This window comes from Dasypus novemcinctus, chromosome 16 (genome assembly GCF_030445035.2).
Source record: "Dasypus novemcinctus isolate mDasNov1 chromosome 16, mDasNov1.1.hap2, whole genome shotgun sequence".
Classification (NCBI taxonomy): Eukaryota; Metazoa; Chordata; class Mammalia; order Cingulata; family Dasypodidae; genus Dasypus; species Dasypus novemcinctus.
The window spans coordinates 77,932,912-77,949,649 of NC_080688.1; the positions used below are offsets into that span (position 1 = coordinate 77,932,912).

The following is a 16,738-nucleotide window of genomic DNA, read 5'->3' on the forward strand; positions in this document are numbered from 1 at the left end:
GACTGGCCCTTTGCATCCTGCATTTGCATTTTCTTTATCTTGGAATGCCCCTCTCACTATCCTTCAAGGTCTAGTTCATATGCTACCCGAAGCCTTTTCCTCCCTGACAAAAGCCCTTTTCCATCCTCTGCCTGACCTAGCGCTTTTGCTATGGGGGCTTGTGACCCTTATCACAGTCAGAGCTGTGTTCCAGTCAGTTGTGACCAAGCAGGTGCTGTGGAGTCGCTCCTGAGGAAGCCGTCCCAGTCCATCCCCTTGCAGCTACGTAAACTCTGGCAGCTTCATCTCCGGACCTCGGTTTTGCTTGTTGGTTTGGAGTCGTGTGTTTGCTCAACTGACTCCCCGCAGAAGGAGGGGAGGAAGAGCCCCAATTTGACGTATGTCAGTTTGTACCAATTTCCATGGAATAAAAACTTCCGCTCTGGTCAGTTTCAATAAGTTGGGGAGAGATGTGCATGGTCAGCTCCCGTGAGAGCCAGTAGGAACTGACCCCAGCACACCACTGTTTGTTTGTTTCTTTGTAAAATGGGAAAATAATACCTTTTCACAGAAATCTTGTAAAGAGTCAATGACAATGTGAATGTAAATGATATAACACAGCCTGGCAAGAGTAAACACTCCAAGCTGTTACTTCTGCTGTCCTTTTTTCTGTTATCGCTGCTGCTTCCTCAACTATTGCCTCTACACTAGGAGTGGTGTGAGGCCTACACCTACTCCTACTGCTATTCCTACTGCAGTTATACTGGTCATATCCCCCCCACAAAACTAGAAACTCCTGGCAGGGGGAAATGACACTAACGTTAATTAAATACCATCTATTTTCAGGCACAAGGCTTTTAAATACCATGCTAAGAGCTTCATATGTATTTTCTCACTTAATAGTGACAACAGTCCTGTGAGACAGAGTCTATAATCATCTCTAGTTTGTAGATGATATAAACTGAGACTGAAAGAGTTGAAGTCACCAGCCCAAGGTTGCATAGACAGTAAGCCATAAGCCTGAAACTCAAACTCCAGTTTGGCTTCAAAATCCGTTCTTTGTTTAAATACATTTGGTATGCAAATATTTATCAAATTAATAAATCAAGTCTTAATTTTAGATAGAAAATTTAAACTTCTGCCCCAAATCCTCCTTCCTATAGATTAATCTTTATGGTTCAAGGAAGACATTGTTTCTACAGGATTGCCCTACATTTCTGAAGTTCTGGACAAAGACAAGGTTATAGGGAAATACTGAGTAGCAAGTCCTTGCAGCTTCTTAACAAAAAGAACTTTAGCCAAAGAATTGCACTTAAAATACAAAATGCCTTTTAAATGAACAGGTTCCAATTTAATACAATTATCAGTGTCATGTAAGACTAGAAATTAGTGAGCATGTGGGGCAACCCTCAAAAATCAAAACTGATCATTCTTGTCTAACTGTAGTCAGAGAAATTGCCCATGGACTGAGCTGTAGTTTCATTAGCTTGATTAAAAGTGAAAACTTGAAGGAAGGGTAAAGTAGGTCAAAAACTTCCTGACTCCTTTAGGATTAAAACATTCACTAGATACTATGTATGTATGAAAGGATCTGTAAGAATCTATTTGCCAACCTTGGAGGATATGGAAATAAAGACAGAGTACCCTCAACTGGAAAAACTGATTATATATAATGAGACTGAAGAGCAAAGAATTGGGCATGAACTCTAGAGAAAGGATTTCTAAAGAAGAAATTCCTTTGTTCTTGACCTGTGCTAGGAAATTTACGGCTAAAGGGTAGGAGTGTATGCAGAGATACACACACACACAGCAGGCTTTATTATAAGACTGATCAGGTCTTTCAAAGTCAGCTCTTAATTATATAATTCACCTTTCTACCATTTTTTGGGTTCTATTCCACTCACCCACACATACACATCCACACCTACCCTTATATAAAACTAGATATTGATAGTGAACTCTGCAATTAAGCCACCCTATACCCTCCCTTTACCCACATCAACCCCATGGTTTATTCATACACTTCATAAAACCACATTCACTCTCTCACAAACTACTTGGTTATGGGAGGAAAGTGAGAAGAAGAGTGGAGGGAAAGGGAAGATTTCAGAGAACTGGTTATAGCTTGAGTGAGCACATAAGAGATGAATCTTTATGATTTCCACCATTTTTTAGGAATTTGGAGAAGAGGGAATTCATAGAAAAATAAATAAGCAAAAGTGTTGACCACCTTTTCTAAGAAATTTCCATGGAAAGTAAGTATTCTTTGTTTTATCTTCTGCTCAATTTAGCTCTTTAAAAAAGGTTAATGTCATAATTCCTCAATTCTAGTCATACTATCAACTTATTAACAGTTTCTTTGAGGGGTAGGGGAAGTAACCACAACCACATTAAATGTACACACTGATTGTAAGATGTATCTCATTCCAGAAATACTAAGTGGGAGGAGGGAGGTTGTAAGAGTTTGGGGGAGGCTTAGGGCAGGGGTGTTAACATAAGAACGCAGTTCAAAATCTAGGAAATCTGGTACTTGGCTTACCTCTTCGTGTTCTATTGCAAGTTGGTTGCCGCCATGGATGGGTGGCTTTGTGTAGCCTGGTTGAGTTGACCACAAAGAAGGATGGAGCTCCAACTCACCTAACAACTGCTTGGGAGAAAACTATGATGGATGGAGCTGCTGTAGAAAATGAAAGAAAACCTTTAGTGTCAGAGAACTGGCTTATCTTTTAGAATGCAAAACCAGACTATACACCTCTCCCAAAGCTGATGCCCAGTGGTGGGCTTTTGTCAGTAACAAAGACATACATACCCAGAGATGATGAAAGTTTATATACAGAGGCACTGAAAGTCTTTTCTTTATGGAATTCCACAGTGCGAATATTGTTCTTTGTGAGCAGTACATATCCAAGTATGTGACCATCATAGAAACTTTTCACTCCAATTCATATCCATGCCCACCTGTGTCATTCATTCTCTGGGTATTCTATACTCTCTAGTGAAAGATTTTGACTACTAAGTAAAATGAGTTTGTTCATATTTCCTATGGATACTCTTAATTGGGAAGTAGAAATAACTTTGTGACATTGCGTTGTATTCTGATCTAACACTGATGTGTCATACAGTATGCTGTCAAGTTTCATTGTAATATCTAAGGTGTTTTTAAAAAGGCTTTTTCTTCTGAAGTGCATTTTTGAGGCCCTTTCTATAAGTAAAAGTGACAGCTTCAGAAGTTTGGCTGCCTAAATCCAAGATACCACTGTCTACATTTAACTCTGTAAAAGCATGAGGCCACATCAGAAAACTAAACCTTCCCGTGGGGCATCACCAGCAGAATCGACCGACTGCTTCTACAGACGTCATTTGAGCTTTACTCAGTAGAGCTTCCTTACCATTGAAAATTTCAGGAAAACTGAAATAAATAATGAGGGAGGAAATCAGAGGGGAGACCATAAAAGCCCAGTTCATTTTGAGGAGAAAACAGTAACCATCCCTCCACCTACATTTTAAATATCACATCGAATTTAAGTAACAGAATAAACAATTCACTGAGAGCACACTTTATGTACAACTTTTAATTTCTTCCTACTGTGTTCATTACCAAGCTGTTCACTTCCTTTAAGCAGGATAGGCAGGGGGAAAAAAAAAAACTTTTAAAAGACATTTAACACAGAAGTCAATTTCCACTAATGTATTCTTAGTTGGCATATGCGGTCTTCCAAACAGATCTATATATACAGACTCACATATATTAGTATCTTCCTTTATAAGAACAACAGCAATTAGCCCACCCCAAACACATAATTGCTATTCAGATCCCATAAGAAAAAAAACATGAATGCAAAAAGCATATCATTTATAGTCATTGTGAACTGGTTAGTATTTTTGATGGAACTGATTTTCCCTTCAGCTGTATGAAAACAACTCTAATTGTGAAAAGAATAATATAACTATTGTATAACCCAGATTTTACTTTCTAAAAAGTGAGGCAGGGAATGTTTCTCAGGCATTCAGCCCTGAGGAAGCAGGAATAAAGTGCTTTTCATTGATTGAAGCTAGCAAGTTAGTTTACACAGAAAGAGTTTACAGGCGCTGCCTTGCTTCGTTACTTGGGTTTTTAAGGGAGACTTTGAGAGGGGTGCACAGACCACCATCTTGCACAGCGATCACCACGGGCTCCATAGCTCCTAAAGAACCAAAAGCCACTTCTGCATGTGTTCAGTGAAAGGGAAGGAAATGAGGACTTTGCAGCCAAAGTGGACAAGAGAGGAGATGACAGGAGAGGCAACCAAACTGCCTACAAAATATACATCACAAAGTTTCCAAAGAATACCCTTTTTTTCTTGAGCCTTTCAGATCAAGCCTATAGATAAAAACAGGAGGTTTAAATTTGTGAGAATGCACAATCAGTTTATAAGAAATGGTAAAATATAAAGGTAAAAAATATACATATTCTAATTGCTCAAAATTTCTTCAAATTTCATTCTGTCAAGGTTTAGCCGGCATAAAGCAAGACAGGGGACATTTGTGCACCCACATGCACACGCATACTTGGAATCCAAAGCAAAATACAAAACTAGTTTGAGAAAAATAATAAACGTGTGCTTAGGCAAAATATACACATATGAAATATATATGCTAAAAGATACATGTTAAATAGAATATACATCTTGTGTTCCATTGTGGATAAATGCAATCCAAGAAAGAAATTTTTTCTACTGCTGAAAATTTTCTCATCACTAGGTCTTCATTACATTTCCTCAGATGGATAAACAATGTCAGGTTATTACAGAATTAGGCTGGGCCAGAATCTACTACCAAATAGTACATATTCCAGATGTAGATATCAGTGAAATAATTTATTACATTAAGCGCTTTCAGAATTTTGTTTCAACAAGTGCCAATAATTTTGTTTCAGGCTCAGCTCCATCCATTTTGCACATACACATCACCCAGGTAATTGCTCCTTCTGTGACCATTCAAATATCAGCCGGGACCTCAGTCATTTCCCAAGCACTTTCACCTACATTATACCATTAGGTCCCCACAATAATCCTGAGGTAAGAAGAAGAATGATTGCCCCTGCATAACAGAGAAGGAAACAAATTCACAGGAGTGAACAAGGCAGAGGTAATGAAGATAGGACCAGAAGCCAAACTGTCTGACTTTGGGGGAAATTAAGAACAGTCTTACAATATAGGAAGGTGCCTTTCTGGTGTCCCAGTCACACTCTTCTGGCCTTTAGTCCATCTTCAAGATCCCTTAAAGCAGCATAGTTATTTCTCACCAATCTTCCATCCATTCAACTCTGGAAGTTTCCTTCTTCTAGAATATCTCCTCTTAGGCAGGGATCAGAGAAAGAAACCCAGTGGGGTTTCTGTCCACTGGTCCAAAGAAAGAGGGCTATTTCATTTCTGTGTAAGAACCGATAAAGAGAAAAATTCCTTGGTAACCCAATGTCTTAGTTTCCCGGCTGATGAAACAAATACCATGCAATGGGTCCGCTTAACAGGAATTTATTGGCTCACAGTTTCAGACGCTAGATGCTTGCTTCCTCCAGGAGTCAGTATCTTCAGGCATTCTTTGTAGTTCCTTGGCTTTACTGTCACATGTTAATGCATTTGGCACTGTCTCCTTCCTCTTCCGGGTTTCACTTACTTACAGCTTTTGGCTGCTACCCATGGCTTCTCTCTCTCTGGCCTTCTCTATAAGGCCTCTGGTAATGGGATTAAGACCCACCACGATTCAGCTGGACACACCTTACCTAGAAATAACATCTCCAAAACTGCCTATTTACAATGGAATGGAGTAAGATTAAGAACATGTTTTTGGGACACGACACCCGGGGATGAGCCTCCCTGGCACCGAGGGACCACTATCAACTACCAACTGATGATGCAACTGGAAAATGACCGTATACAGAAGGTTCAATGCGGATCAGCAGAATATCCCTGTCTACATAAAATAACATGACTTTAAAATGCTGTTTGACCTAATGTAAGGGGGAAATGGAAAGGAGAAATGAGTTTATATGGCTATGAGTCTCTAAAAAAGAGTCTGGAGGCTGGCAGAAGGATTGCCCTTATGCACAACTGAGCAGAGTCTGAGAGACAGATAAAGCAGATACAACCCCCAGATATTGGTTCCTTTGAGGGCTAAAGAGACCCATGGGAGTTATGGTCATGGCCGATGGGGTTAACTACTAGGTCAGAGGGCCCCTCTTTGGAAATGGTGTTTATGTGTGATGAATCTGGACTCAGATGGGATCTCTCTTCATAAGACTTTCATGCTAATGTGCTGGAGGTGCAGTTAGTGTTGGAGTTTAAGATATATTTAGGGAATTTGAATCTCTGGACGACAATGTGATAGCCAGGTCCTGAGCATCAACAGACTCCAGCACCTACAATCTGATTTATTGGCCTTACCACACTCAGCTAAGATGGAGTTGAAGAAGGACAACCACCACACCATGGAGCCTAGAGTGATTACAACTGAAAGTGGGAGGATTGCATCCAGCATCCATGTGGAATCTGAGCCTCCTCTTGACATAGAGGTGCAATGGACACAACCAATCCAATGTCCACATAGAAGAGGTGGCATTGGATTGGGAAAAGTCGACAGGGTGGCTGATGGGTATGGGGAAATACAGGAAGAGATGAGAGGTGGAGGTGTCTTTGGGACATGGAGCTGCCCTGGATGGTGCTTCAGGGGCAATCACCGGACATTGTAAATCCTCACAGGGCCCACTGGATGGAATGGGGGAGAGTGTGGGCCATGATGTGGACCACTGACCATGAGGTGCAGAGGTGCCCAAAGATGTACTTACCAAATGCAATGGATGTGTCATGATGATGGGAACGAGTGTTGCTGGGGGGGGGGAGAGGTGGGGTGGGGGGGTGGGATTGAATGGGACCTCATATATATATTTTTTATGTAATATTATTACAAAGTCAATAAAAAAAAAAAAGAACATGTTTTTCTGAGGTACATTTCTCCAAGTCACCGTACCCAACTTCCAGCACCACTACTGTTATTTATTAACAAACGCACCACCCTAAATAAGGCACACCTGATGTGCTTTTACTTAATCAATCTACCTTTTAAGCTAGGACTCTTAATAGGCACAGTCTCCCATTCTGTTATAAAAAATTCTGTACTCTTCTCCAGCATTTTTCTCTTTATCAGTTCTTACACAGAAATGAAATAGCACATTGTATGGTACGATTATAAAATACATTTTTTTTTGTTCATTTCAATAGTGAGTATTTAAGATGAAGCTAAAACCAGTTTTGATGCTGACAGGTAGAAGGTGTTTACTGAGTTAGCATCAAAGCATTCATTTTAAACCACTTGTAGAAATGGAGCATTATTTAGTTGCAGGGGTCTGAAAGCCTCAAATACACGTTGTTATGATAGGATGACGGCAGGTCTCCAAATTAACAGTGAAAAGAATAAGCCTACAGAAGACCTTTTGGTTGTTTTGACAGAGTAGCTTGATTGCTGTGTTGCTTCATTCCTCCCAACCAAAGGAAGGGAAGAAAGGGTTGATGCAGTCACAGCTCAGGAGTGAGGTCACCAGCTCATCTGACTTCATAGCAACAAAAGAAGTTTGACTGATGAAAAGGTGTTCTCAGGGTACAAGTCAACCTCCTTTTGCTTTGATGAGTCTTTCAGATCCAGAAAGGAAGTTTGTTGGTGAGGCTCTTTTGGCTTGCTGGCAGTGTCATGTGACAAGAGCACTTTAAAGTCTAGTGTGAATGATATAATTATTTACTGACCACTCAAATCCTAGAAAGGTCACATTAGCAGCCCCTATCAGCACTTCAGAAGGGAAGCAGTAGAGTGTGAAACCGGAATTCTACTATGGGCTCAGAGAATAATTGAAGTCAGAAGTGATCAATGCTGCTTATAAATGAAGTCCAAGGGTCCTAGAATTATCAATAGTAGGGGTAGGCACAAGATAATTGTAGGTGGCAAAAATATAGCTTGCTTTTGCTTTTGTTTTTTTAATGAGCCAAGAAAAACAGTTGGGCTAATGAAAATATTAGTTATTAGCTGTAAATTTTGGATATAAATGTTATTTTTTAAAGTTTAAGAGGCTGTCTGGTCATAAATATTCCAAAGAGCACACTATTAATCCAAACCAATCAATAACACAGCATAACACTGCAGCTAAGTTACCAATGCAAAGAAAGTCATTCACTAGATATATTCTTGCTGAACTCCATATTCAAAAGTTTGGGATTGATTATAGCAAAATAAGTTGTCTTCTTTTTATCAAAATATTTGCAGTGCTCATATATTTCTAAAGCAATAACATGTTATGACTCTTTATTTCATTGAGTAGAAAACAGAATATTTACAGACATTCCTTGAAAACTTGTGACAAGCCCAAGGAAAGAATTTGACATCATTACACTATGTTTTCCTTAACTTGACAGGAAGTCAACTTCAAGCAGATTGATTTGAATCGGAATCGCATTTGGGACGCTTAAGTGTCCAATAAACTGCTTTTTTTTTTTTTTTCATTTGGAAAATACTCAAGTGCTAGTGGCTTATCAGCCTGTGTTTTACTTTCTGAAAACCTGGCAAGCCCATGCGGACTTCGGGTAGAATGAGCAATGCAAAGAGCTGGCTTGGACTCGGCATGTCCTTGTACTTCTGGGGATTGATGGACCTTACGACCGCCGTTCTCTCGGGCACACCTCCGCTACGAGGCGAGTTAGCAGCACATCTGTCAGACAAGCCACAGTCACACCAGCGAACAAAGAGAAGCTGGGTTTGGAACCAGTTCTTTGTTCTGGAAGAGTACACTGGAACTGATCCTTTGTATGTTGGCAAGGTAAGAACTGCCAGATATAAAGATAAATTACTGGGGTAATGGATATTTATGAAAGCTCACCTAGCCTGTGTCTGAAGCCTGAGAAATTTTCAAACTAGTGTTATGTTACTTGGCAGCTAGTTGAAATATAATCTTTCCTTTGTCAGATGTCAGTCAGTAAGGAAACGTTTTTCTCCTTGTTGGTGCCTCTGTTCTGAGTGAAAAAAAAACTAGGCATTGGGTTTTGAAGGAGAAGGTTCAAACCCTGCAAGAGCCACTCAGTTCCCACGAGGCAGCGATGGCAACCGGGAATGACGGGATGGGGAAGAAAGAAACCAAGAAATGTAAAGAGGAAAGAGACTTTGTATTTGCTTTGCATGTTTTTTCCAAAACATTCCTACAGGTATTGCCTGAGGCCCAAATTAATGGGAAAATAATAATAATATTCTTCCTTTCAGAAGATCCTAGCATGTGCTTTAGGATAGTGGGAGAAATCAATGAATATATTTATAAACTTTACACTAGAATTCCCTTGACTTATCTACCTACCATCATTTCATTTTTAATCCTAGGCTTTCTCCTGTGTTTACTTTATTTGGATGTTAATCAGAGACCATTTTGTGAAAGCAACCAAGTGAGAGGAAAATAGGAAACAAGGAACAAATTAGAAAATAAATAATTCATTCAAATGATAACTTAAACACTTGTTTGGCTTAGAAGTTAAGTATATGGGCTTCAGGGTCAAACACAGGCAGGTTCAAAATCCAGCTGTGCCAATGATTCCAGAGTGACTTTGGACCAGTCACAAAGTCCCTTTAGCTTCCATTTCCTCCAGTGTCAAATGGAGATAATAAGCACGACTGCTTCTTGAGATCTACAACTCAAGACTTGTCTGCACAAGCCAACTTCCTCTACTCCCATTCACTTAACCCATTTATCTGACTTGTGTCCCCACCACGGCACTAAAGTTGTGCTTTCAATGCTCCTAAGGACCTCCCTGCTACCAAATCGAATGGCTTCATTTTATGAAACCTTCAACAGCAGCCTGAGACACTGATTTGCCCTCCTCACTCAGCATCAGGGTCTTCACAATCCCCTTGCTCTCCTCCTTCCTTCTCAGCCTCCTTTGCTGGTCCTTTCCCACCATTCGACTCCAGTCACTGGCAGCCTCTACGCTTTGTCCTGGACTCTTCTCTACCTACTCATTACCTGGGTGGACTCACCACCCCTGTACTCACCAACACCATCTCTATGCCAGTGAATCCAAAACCACCATCCCTGGCGCAGTCCACGCATCTGAGCTTCAGACTCATTTATCCAACTGCGTTTGTGATATCTCCACATTAATGGCTCATAGGTATCCCAGGTGCAGCACATCTAGTAAAGAAGTATTATTTCCTCCCAATCCAAGTCTGCCCCCAGTCTTCCCTATATTGGCATTGCCATTCACCCAGACACTAAAAGTAGAAACTTGTGACCATTCTTCCCTTTTGCTACCCTGCCCCCATTCCATCCCCCTGCCACCCCCCCCCACCCCCACCTTCTCTCCATTTGCAAATCTGTTAGTTTTATGCCAGACAAGTTCTTAACTCTTAATCCTTCAGTCCTCTCATCTCCCCTTCTACCAGTCTCTCTCACCTGGGCAAATACCTAGCCTCCCAGTTGGTCTCCTCACTTCCTTCCAATCTTTTCTCTACACATGATCTTTTCAACATAAAAGTTGCCAAAAAAGAAAAAAAAGATATTTAATGAATGAATAAACAAATGGCTACCTCATGATGTAGTAAGGATTAAATAAACCAATACATGTAAAGCACTTAGCACAGCACCTGCTCCAGAGTAAGTGCCTAATAAGTTACCCGGCAGTAGTGGGGGTGGGGGGGATGGCAAGACAGTTTAATATGGAAATTTAGCAGTCCAGTAATGCATACCTAATGCAGCTGCAAATCCCTTGGCCTCAAAATTTTTGAGTTTTCTTTGACTTCTTTCTGTCCTTCTCTCCTTCATTCTTCATGTATAATCGGTCACTATGTCCTGTCAATATCTCCTTGCCAGTTTCTCTCAGATTTACCTCTTCCTTACCAGATTCTCTGTCATTACCATGGTCCTTTGGTTCTAAGTGATTAGATTAACTAAGCAGCGCTGCAAGTCTCCCTCTCTTCCTGCCCCTCCCACAGGTTTAGGACCTTTATTCCCTTGAAGAATCCTTTCCATCATGTCAATCCTGTGATGACGAAGCCACCATAGCTTTCGAATGCTTAGTAGAGCTCCTTTCAGATTGTGCAAGGACTTCCAGTAAATGAGTCCTCCTCTATCATCCAACCTCCTCTCACCATTTCTCAAATCAACTCCTAATCCAAGTCATGCTCTCCTTATTGGTCCCAATGCACATACCACTCTTGTCCCTTCCTCAGCCTGTGCCCATGCCACCACCCTGCCCAGGACACACTGTTGCCTCCTCTCTGTAAGCCACATTCAAATTCCTCAGGGCCCCATCTTGAAAGTCACCTCCATCATTAAGACTTCTTCTACCCATTCAGAATCCAAAGACTTCTAGACACTTGACATTTATAAAACATTTTTTCCAACTAGCCAGACATGGCTACTGCTAAAAGTTTAAGAAAAGAATGAATGTATTCAGTAATAGCTTTGTGGGCCTATATAATTCAGGGCTCTCTTCCCTCCTCCCAAGGATAGAAACTGAGCTGCCCTTCCCCAGCCTTCGCCACATCTCACTGGTGCCGAGTGCCTGGCACACAGCTGTGCACACAGACAAGATCTCTAGACTTTCACTGGGCTACCACATTGCAACTACCACAATGTGCCAGAAACATTCACATCAAATAGATCGTTTAAGCATTATAACACAGTGAGGTAGGTATAATTAACTGCTTTTATATAATTCGCCTAGGAAACTCATTTCAGAGAGGTTATAGTCATTGCCCTAAATTACACAGAAGGGAAGAGGAAAAATCGGAATTGGAAATACATCACTGACACCGAAGCTGTGGACTTTCCTTTATGATGCCCCACATGTGACACTGAGCCTGAGAAAAAGTCAGTGGTGTGACGATGGAATCTGGACTCTAACCCAGGCTGACTGCTTCCTGAACACTTTATAGCCAGCGCTGGAGAGTACTTGGCTCTGTGGTACCCTCTAGTACTCATGATTAGTCTTCACCCTCCTTCCCTAATTACCCCAGCCAGGGGCCCAGGACACCCATGCAACTCTATAGACACCTTGTCCAGCCAATACACCAGCAACTGGTGGAAAATTTTACTCCATAGTGTATGTGTACCTCTACTTGAAGAAGATAATTATATATTCACTTGCCCAGGCACTTGTTCCCTTTACTTTCCTCTATAATAGAATTTATCCACCTTTCATTCCCTTTACCCCAGGGGTATTCTGCTTGTCACCTTGAGCTCTAGAAGATGTCTGTTTAAAGAGCCTGCCAGAGTATTTGCTTATTTCAGAAAGGAGTCTGGCAACAATTATCAGCTGTAATTGGTATGGCCTTATAAAATCCACACTGGGCTTTCCAGGGACAAGTTAGTGTCGTGTTAAAGCTAGATTATATTGACACATGCAAAGAGGAGGATGCAGGGAGCTTGTGCTAGTGCATGAATCTGTGGTTCCAATTCATGCTGAGGTTAACAAGTACACAGAAGCTGTCTAACCACAAATTGCAAGCACTTACTGCATTCTTGGAACTATGCAAGATACTAAAAGATGACTACATGAGTAAAAATTATCAGTTTTTAAGAACCTAAATCAACTGAGATTTTTCATCTCTGGGTGCACTCACCCTCATTCACTACTCCTTTAGCTGAAGATCTTAAAGACTAAAGAATTATTAGAATAAGTGGGATGTTCACCTTATTCTGCTAGATTTCTGGAGGGGAAAAAAAAAAGGTTTTCCCAAGATATCCATAACTACATGCTGCCAATTCCACTCCAGAAGCTCCTTACCTTCCTCCCAGTAACTGGTGCTCAATCAGTATTAATTGAATTAAATATGTAACACATTTTTATTACACTGACAATTTGCTGAGTGACTTAGAAAAAAGCTGTGAATGTCTCTTCTTTGCAATTTTCTCTACCAAATGTGCATTCTATGGCTAGTAAACCCTACTATTAAATGTGCATTACTGTGCTGGTAATTAGGCAAGTGTCTCTCAGCTTTGTAGTCACCTTTCTGTACTCTGCTTTGTGATGCTGTGGTTGGGATTCGGCAAACTGCAATTTCTCCTCCAACTGTCTCCCCAGTAGGTTCTGTCAATTGAATGTACTAGAGGGAGGCAAGGAGGAGGGAGATGGGACTTGCTCTTGAGCATGCTGCAGTTGGTTCCAGTGTCTGTTTATTTCCCACACTCCCAAGACCAGGCTCATCGTAGCCCCTCAGAAACAGCAACACCGACTGGCAGACACTGTTTTCTCAGAGGTCTGAGTCCCAGTTCTGTGGGAGGTGGGGGGCGGTGTCACCTCCTCTAAGCGTGAATCACCAGCCCAAGGGGGCAGCCCTCTCTCCTCACAGGTCTCAGGCCAGCCTTGAAGGGCCCCTTCCCCAGTCATTTAGATTCCAACTACCCCCACCTCGGGCCTCTGCCTCCACAGCTGGAGGGGCAGCAGTTGGAGTTTCCTGGAGTTCCTATCTCTCTGCTACCTCAGTGGTCCCTTTTTGCCTTTTCTGCCCAACACATTAAATTCTCCCCGTTAAAATAACTGGTGTAGGATTTTTTTTCCCTCACTAGATCCTGAACTGGTACAATTAAGCTCCTCAGAAATCAGTTCATTGAACAGAGCCCAGCCCCTTCAAAGCCAGGGCTGTTCCTGTACGCAGGAAGCCCCTCCGGCTTCTCTGTGGCTATTCTCTTTCCCTATTACGGGATAAGCTTGGGGACTACAGAGAATCCATAAATACTTGGAGGTACCTTGCTAAAATTCTATGGTCAGCCCAAGGTTCTCTGGTCAAAAACACACAAGGATACTCAGAGAGAGACACAGATCTGATTAGGAGAAAGCTCTCTGAGAAGAGGCCCAGCCTTCAAGTCTGACTAAATTCAAGCATCCTTCTTTTTAATGCCCTGGTAATGCTCTCTCTCTCTCCTACTCTCCAACTCACCTGTGTCCTCTGCTGACCTTTCTAGGGCAGATGTGTACTTTAAAAGTAATAGACCCTTCTCAAATTTCATCACAATCTATGGTATGGTTAGCAACAACAAGAGAAGGTCACCACTAGGATATGTCAAAAAACTTAGCATGCAAAGAGTGGGAATAACAGCACAATATGCAAAAGAGTCAAGATTAAATTTTTGCTAAGACCCTCATTATCTTAAATATTAATATATGTTAAGTTCCTAAGTAACTGAAGCCTTCTGTCTTCTCTAACACAATCATTTTCATTGTGGAGAGATGATCTTTGCTACGTTGTCAGCAAAAGTAAGCAGAGTTGATCTAACGAGAGCAGGTGAAAATAGCTATTAGAAGACCCTGCACTACTGTTGGCCTAACTTCCATTTGGTGGACGGCAGAACTCATGGTAAAAGCAGAGGGGGGCCTCATGCAGGGGTCCACTGCCAAAGACTGAGGGGGAGTGCCTAGCCTAAGATGGCCAAAGCCCGGCTCAGGCAGGGATTCTCTGCCACCTCCAGAGGGTGTTGAATGCCCGAGGGGCGCATTGGCAGGCAATGCCTACAGTTGTGTGACTCTAAGATGACAGACCAGCAAGTTTCTTTCTCTTGCCTCCATCTCCCCTTAATTTGCACCACTTCTCAGGAATTTCAGTTTTTACCAAGCCTGTTATTCTTCAATGAGAGATAAGAGTTCAAATGCCCCGAGTGACTTCGATTCACATCTTTTCTGGAGAATAGGCTTTCATGGTGAGGAAAGTAGCAGGAGAGAGAAAAGTAGCAGGATTTTGAGGGAGGAGGTAGAAGGGAGGGAACTCTATAAAGCAGAAAAGAAACAAAGAGAGGAGAAAAAGGAGACACTGAAGAGAAAAGCAGATGTAGGAGATTGACGGTGAAGTGGGGGAGAGGGGGTAGCAGAAGGGCCAAGTGCAGAGGCCCTGAGCCTGGGTCCACTCTGAGGAGAGAGTGAGCACCAGGCCTGGTGACCCAGTGCACTTCAGACTCTCAGCAATCAGGCCAAAGAGACTTCCGCCCCAGCGCGAGGCATGGGGGAAAAAACAGGAGCATGGCAGGAAAGCGCATCGCTCTAAGGAAACAGCAGGAGATTGAATAAAGGCTCTGCCTGAACCAGTCGCTGCACTTTCACTCTGGCTCTCTCTCATGTTCTGTTTCTGACTCTCTGTTTCTTGCAAATTGTGTGCACACTCAGAAGCTACCCCAAAGATGCTCCATAGCTCATTAAAAACAAAGGTAACTTGGGTTCACAAAAAAGCTTTAGCTCTAACCCTGCACCATTCTTTCAATAAAATTTTATTGCACTCTTACCACATGTGAGGACACACTAAGATGAATGTCACATGGCTCCTGCTTCCAAGGAATTCACAGTCCACAGAGGTTCTGAAGGTTCCTCCCAAGCAGGTGAAAACAAAGAAATGAAAAGAACAGATCTGAGATTCAAGCCCAGACTCTACTTGACATTAGCCAGCCAGATGGAGCCTTAGGAACCAGGACCTCCCTCTGAGCAATGGCTTTCACTCTTCTCCTGCATCCTGAGCACGCTGCATGCGTGACCACAAGTGTGCCTAGCTGTTTTAATTTTCATAGGACAAAGCTCTTTAGATGATAAATAGAACACCTCAAAACAGCCCTGTGTGCTTGCTTTATGTCAGCTTCTATTCTCTTTTTACCCCTAGATGATCTGCCATTCCCCAAATTAACCTATTCCAGGTGAAAGTCCTATGCTACATGCCTTAAAATCACATAGATAGATAGACACGCCCACACATGTGTACATAGTATTTTTTTTAATTTAAAAAATCCTTGAGATCTGCCTCCTCCCCATTCCTCTCTTTTGTCTGGGTATCCAGTTCCAAGTGGAATGGATTTGCCTTCTTTGTGGCCAAGTCCAAATGAAATGGCTTTCTGTCCTGCACAATAAGAGCTGGGTACCTCTACTTTTTTAGCTGCATAAATAGAAGATTTGGATTGTGGGGGAAAAATAGTACTGTATAAGGAATGAGGAAATGTGAGAACTTCATATTCTAAATAGAATTAAGTAGAAACAAATCCCCAGTTATTTTCTCAGTCCATTTTACTCTCATATGTCCCTTCTCTAGATAAGGCACAGCTGAATTCCTCCAGGCAGCAAAATTGCTACCTGTGTGATCTGGCTGTGAGTCAACCTGAGATCAGCTCAAAGGCAGCCACACCCCCCAAACCCATCCTTGTCTGGGGGTACTGTGTATACATATAGAGGTGTCTTCCTGGCACTGGTGCCATTTAATCCTAATTTTAACACTGGACCAGCAGTGCTCCAGGCAGCCTTTTGCAGCTCCTGCCTCTGAACTATGCCTAACAAAACCAACAGGTTGTTTTCCCCTTCTCTGCTGCGTGCTAGTTTAAAGGGAGCAGAGAAAACTCATCTTAATAGTCTCTTCTCTATATATCATCATTATAATTGGCCCCATTTATAGAGTTCCTATTATGGGAAAGGCGCTGTGCTAGATGCTTTGTGAACTTTAATCTCCAATGATCACAACAACCCTTCAAAGTAAGTATTATTATTTTTCTCCACATTTATAATGAGGAAATTGAGAATTATAAACATGAAATAATTTGTCAAGAGCACTCAGTTTGTAACTGACATAGTGGTGGAGCAGGATATATTTGGCCCCTGGCCCAGACCTAACATTTGTTGTCTGTTTTATAAGCTAATCTCATGAACTTGGTCGCTGAGCCATGCCAAGTGCCAACAACCCAGGTAACTACAGACTTAGTGGTGACTGACTAAATTAACCAAGTTTTGTT

General features: G+C 41.8%; 1 protein-coding gene across 3 annotated transcripts in view; it reads left to right on the plus strand.

The window, feature by feature from the left end:
- Positions 1-16,738, plus strand: part of CDH20 (cadherin 20) — a 201,156-nt gene that overhangs the window by 143,532 nt on the left and 40,886 nt on the right. For 2 of the 3 annotated variants that reach the window (XM_058277840.2, XM_058277839.1), the window contains one exon: positions 8,418-8,818. In XM_058277840.2, the coding sequence (XP_058133823.1) occupies positions 8,573-8,818 (246 nt within the window). In that variant the 5' untranslated portion in view covers positions 8,418-8,572. Of the gene's footprint in view, positions 1-2,154; positions 2,235-8,417; positions 8,819-16,738 lie in introns of all 3 variants that reach the window. The other variant, XM_004478670.5, reaches the window with a different exon arrangement.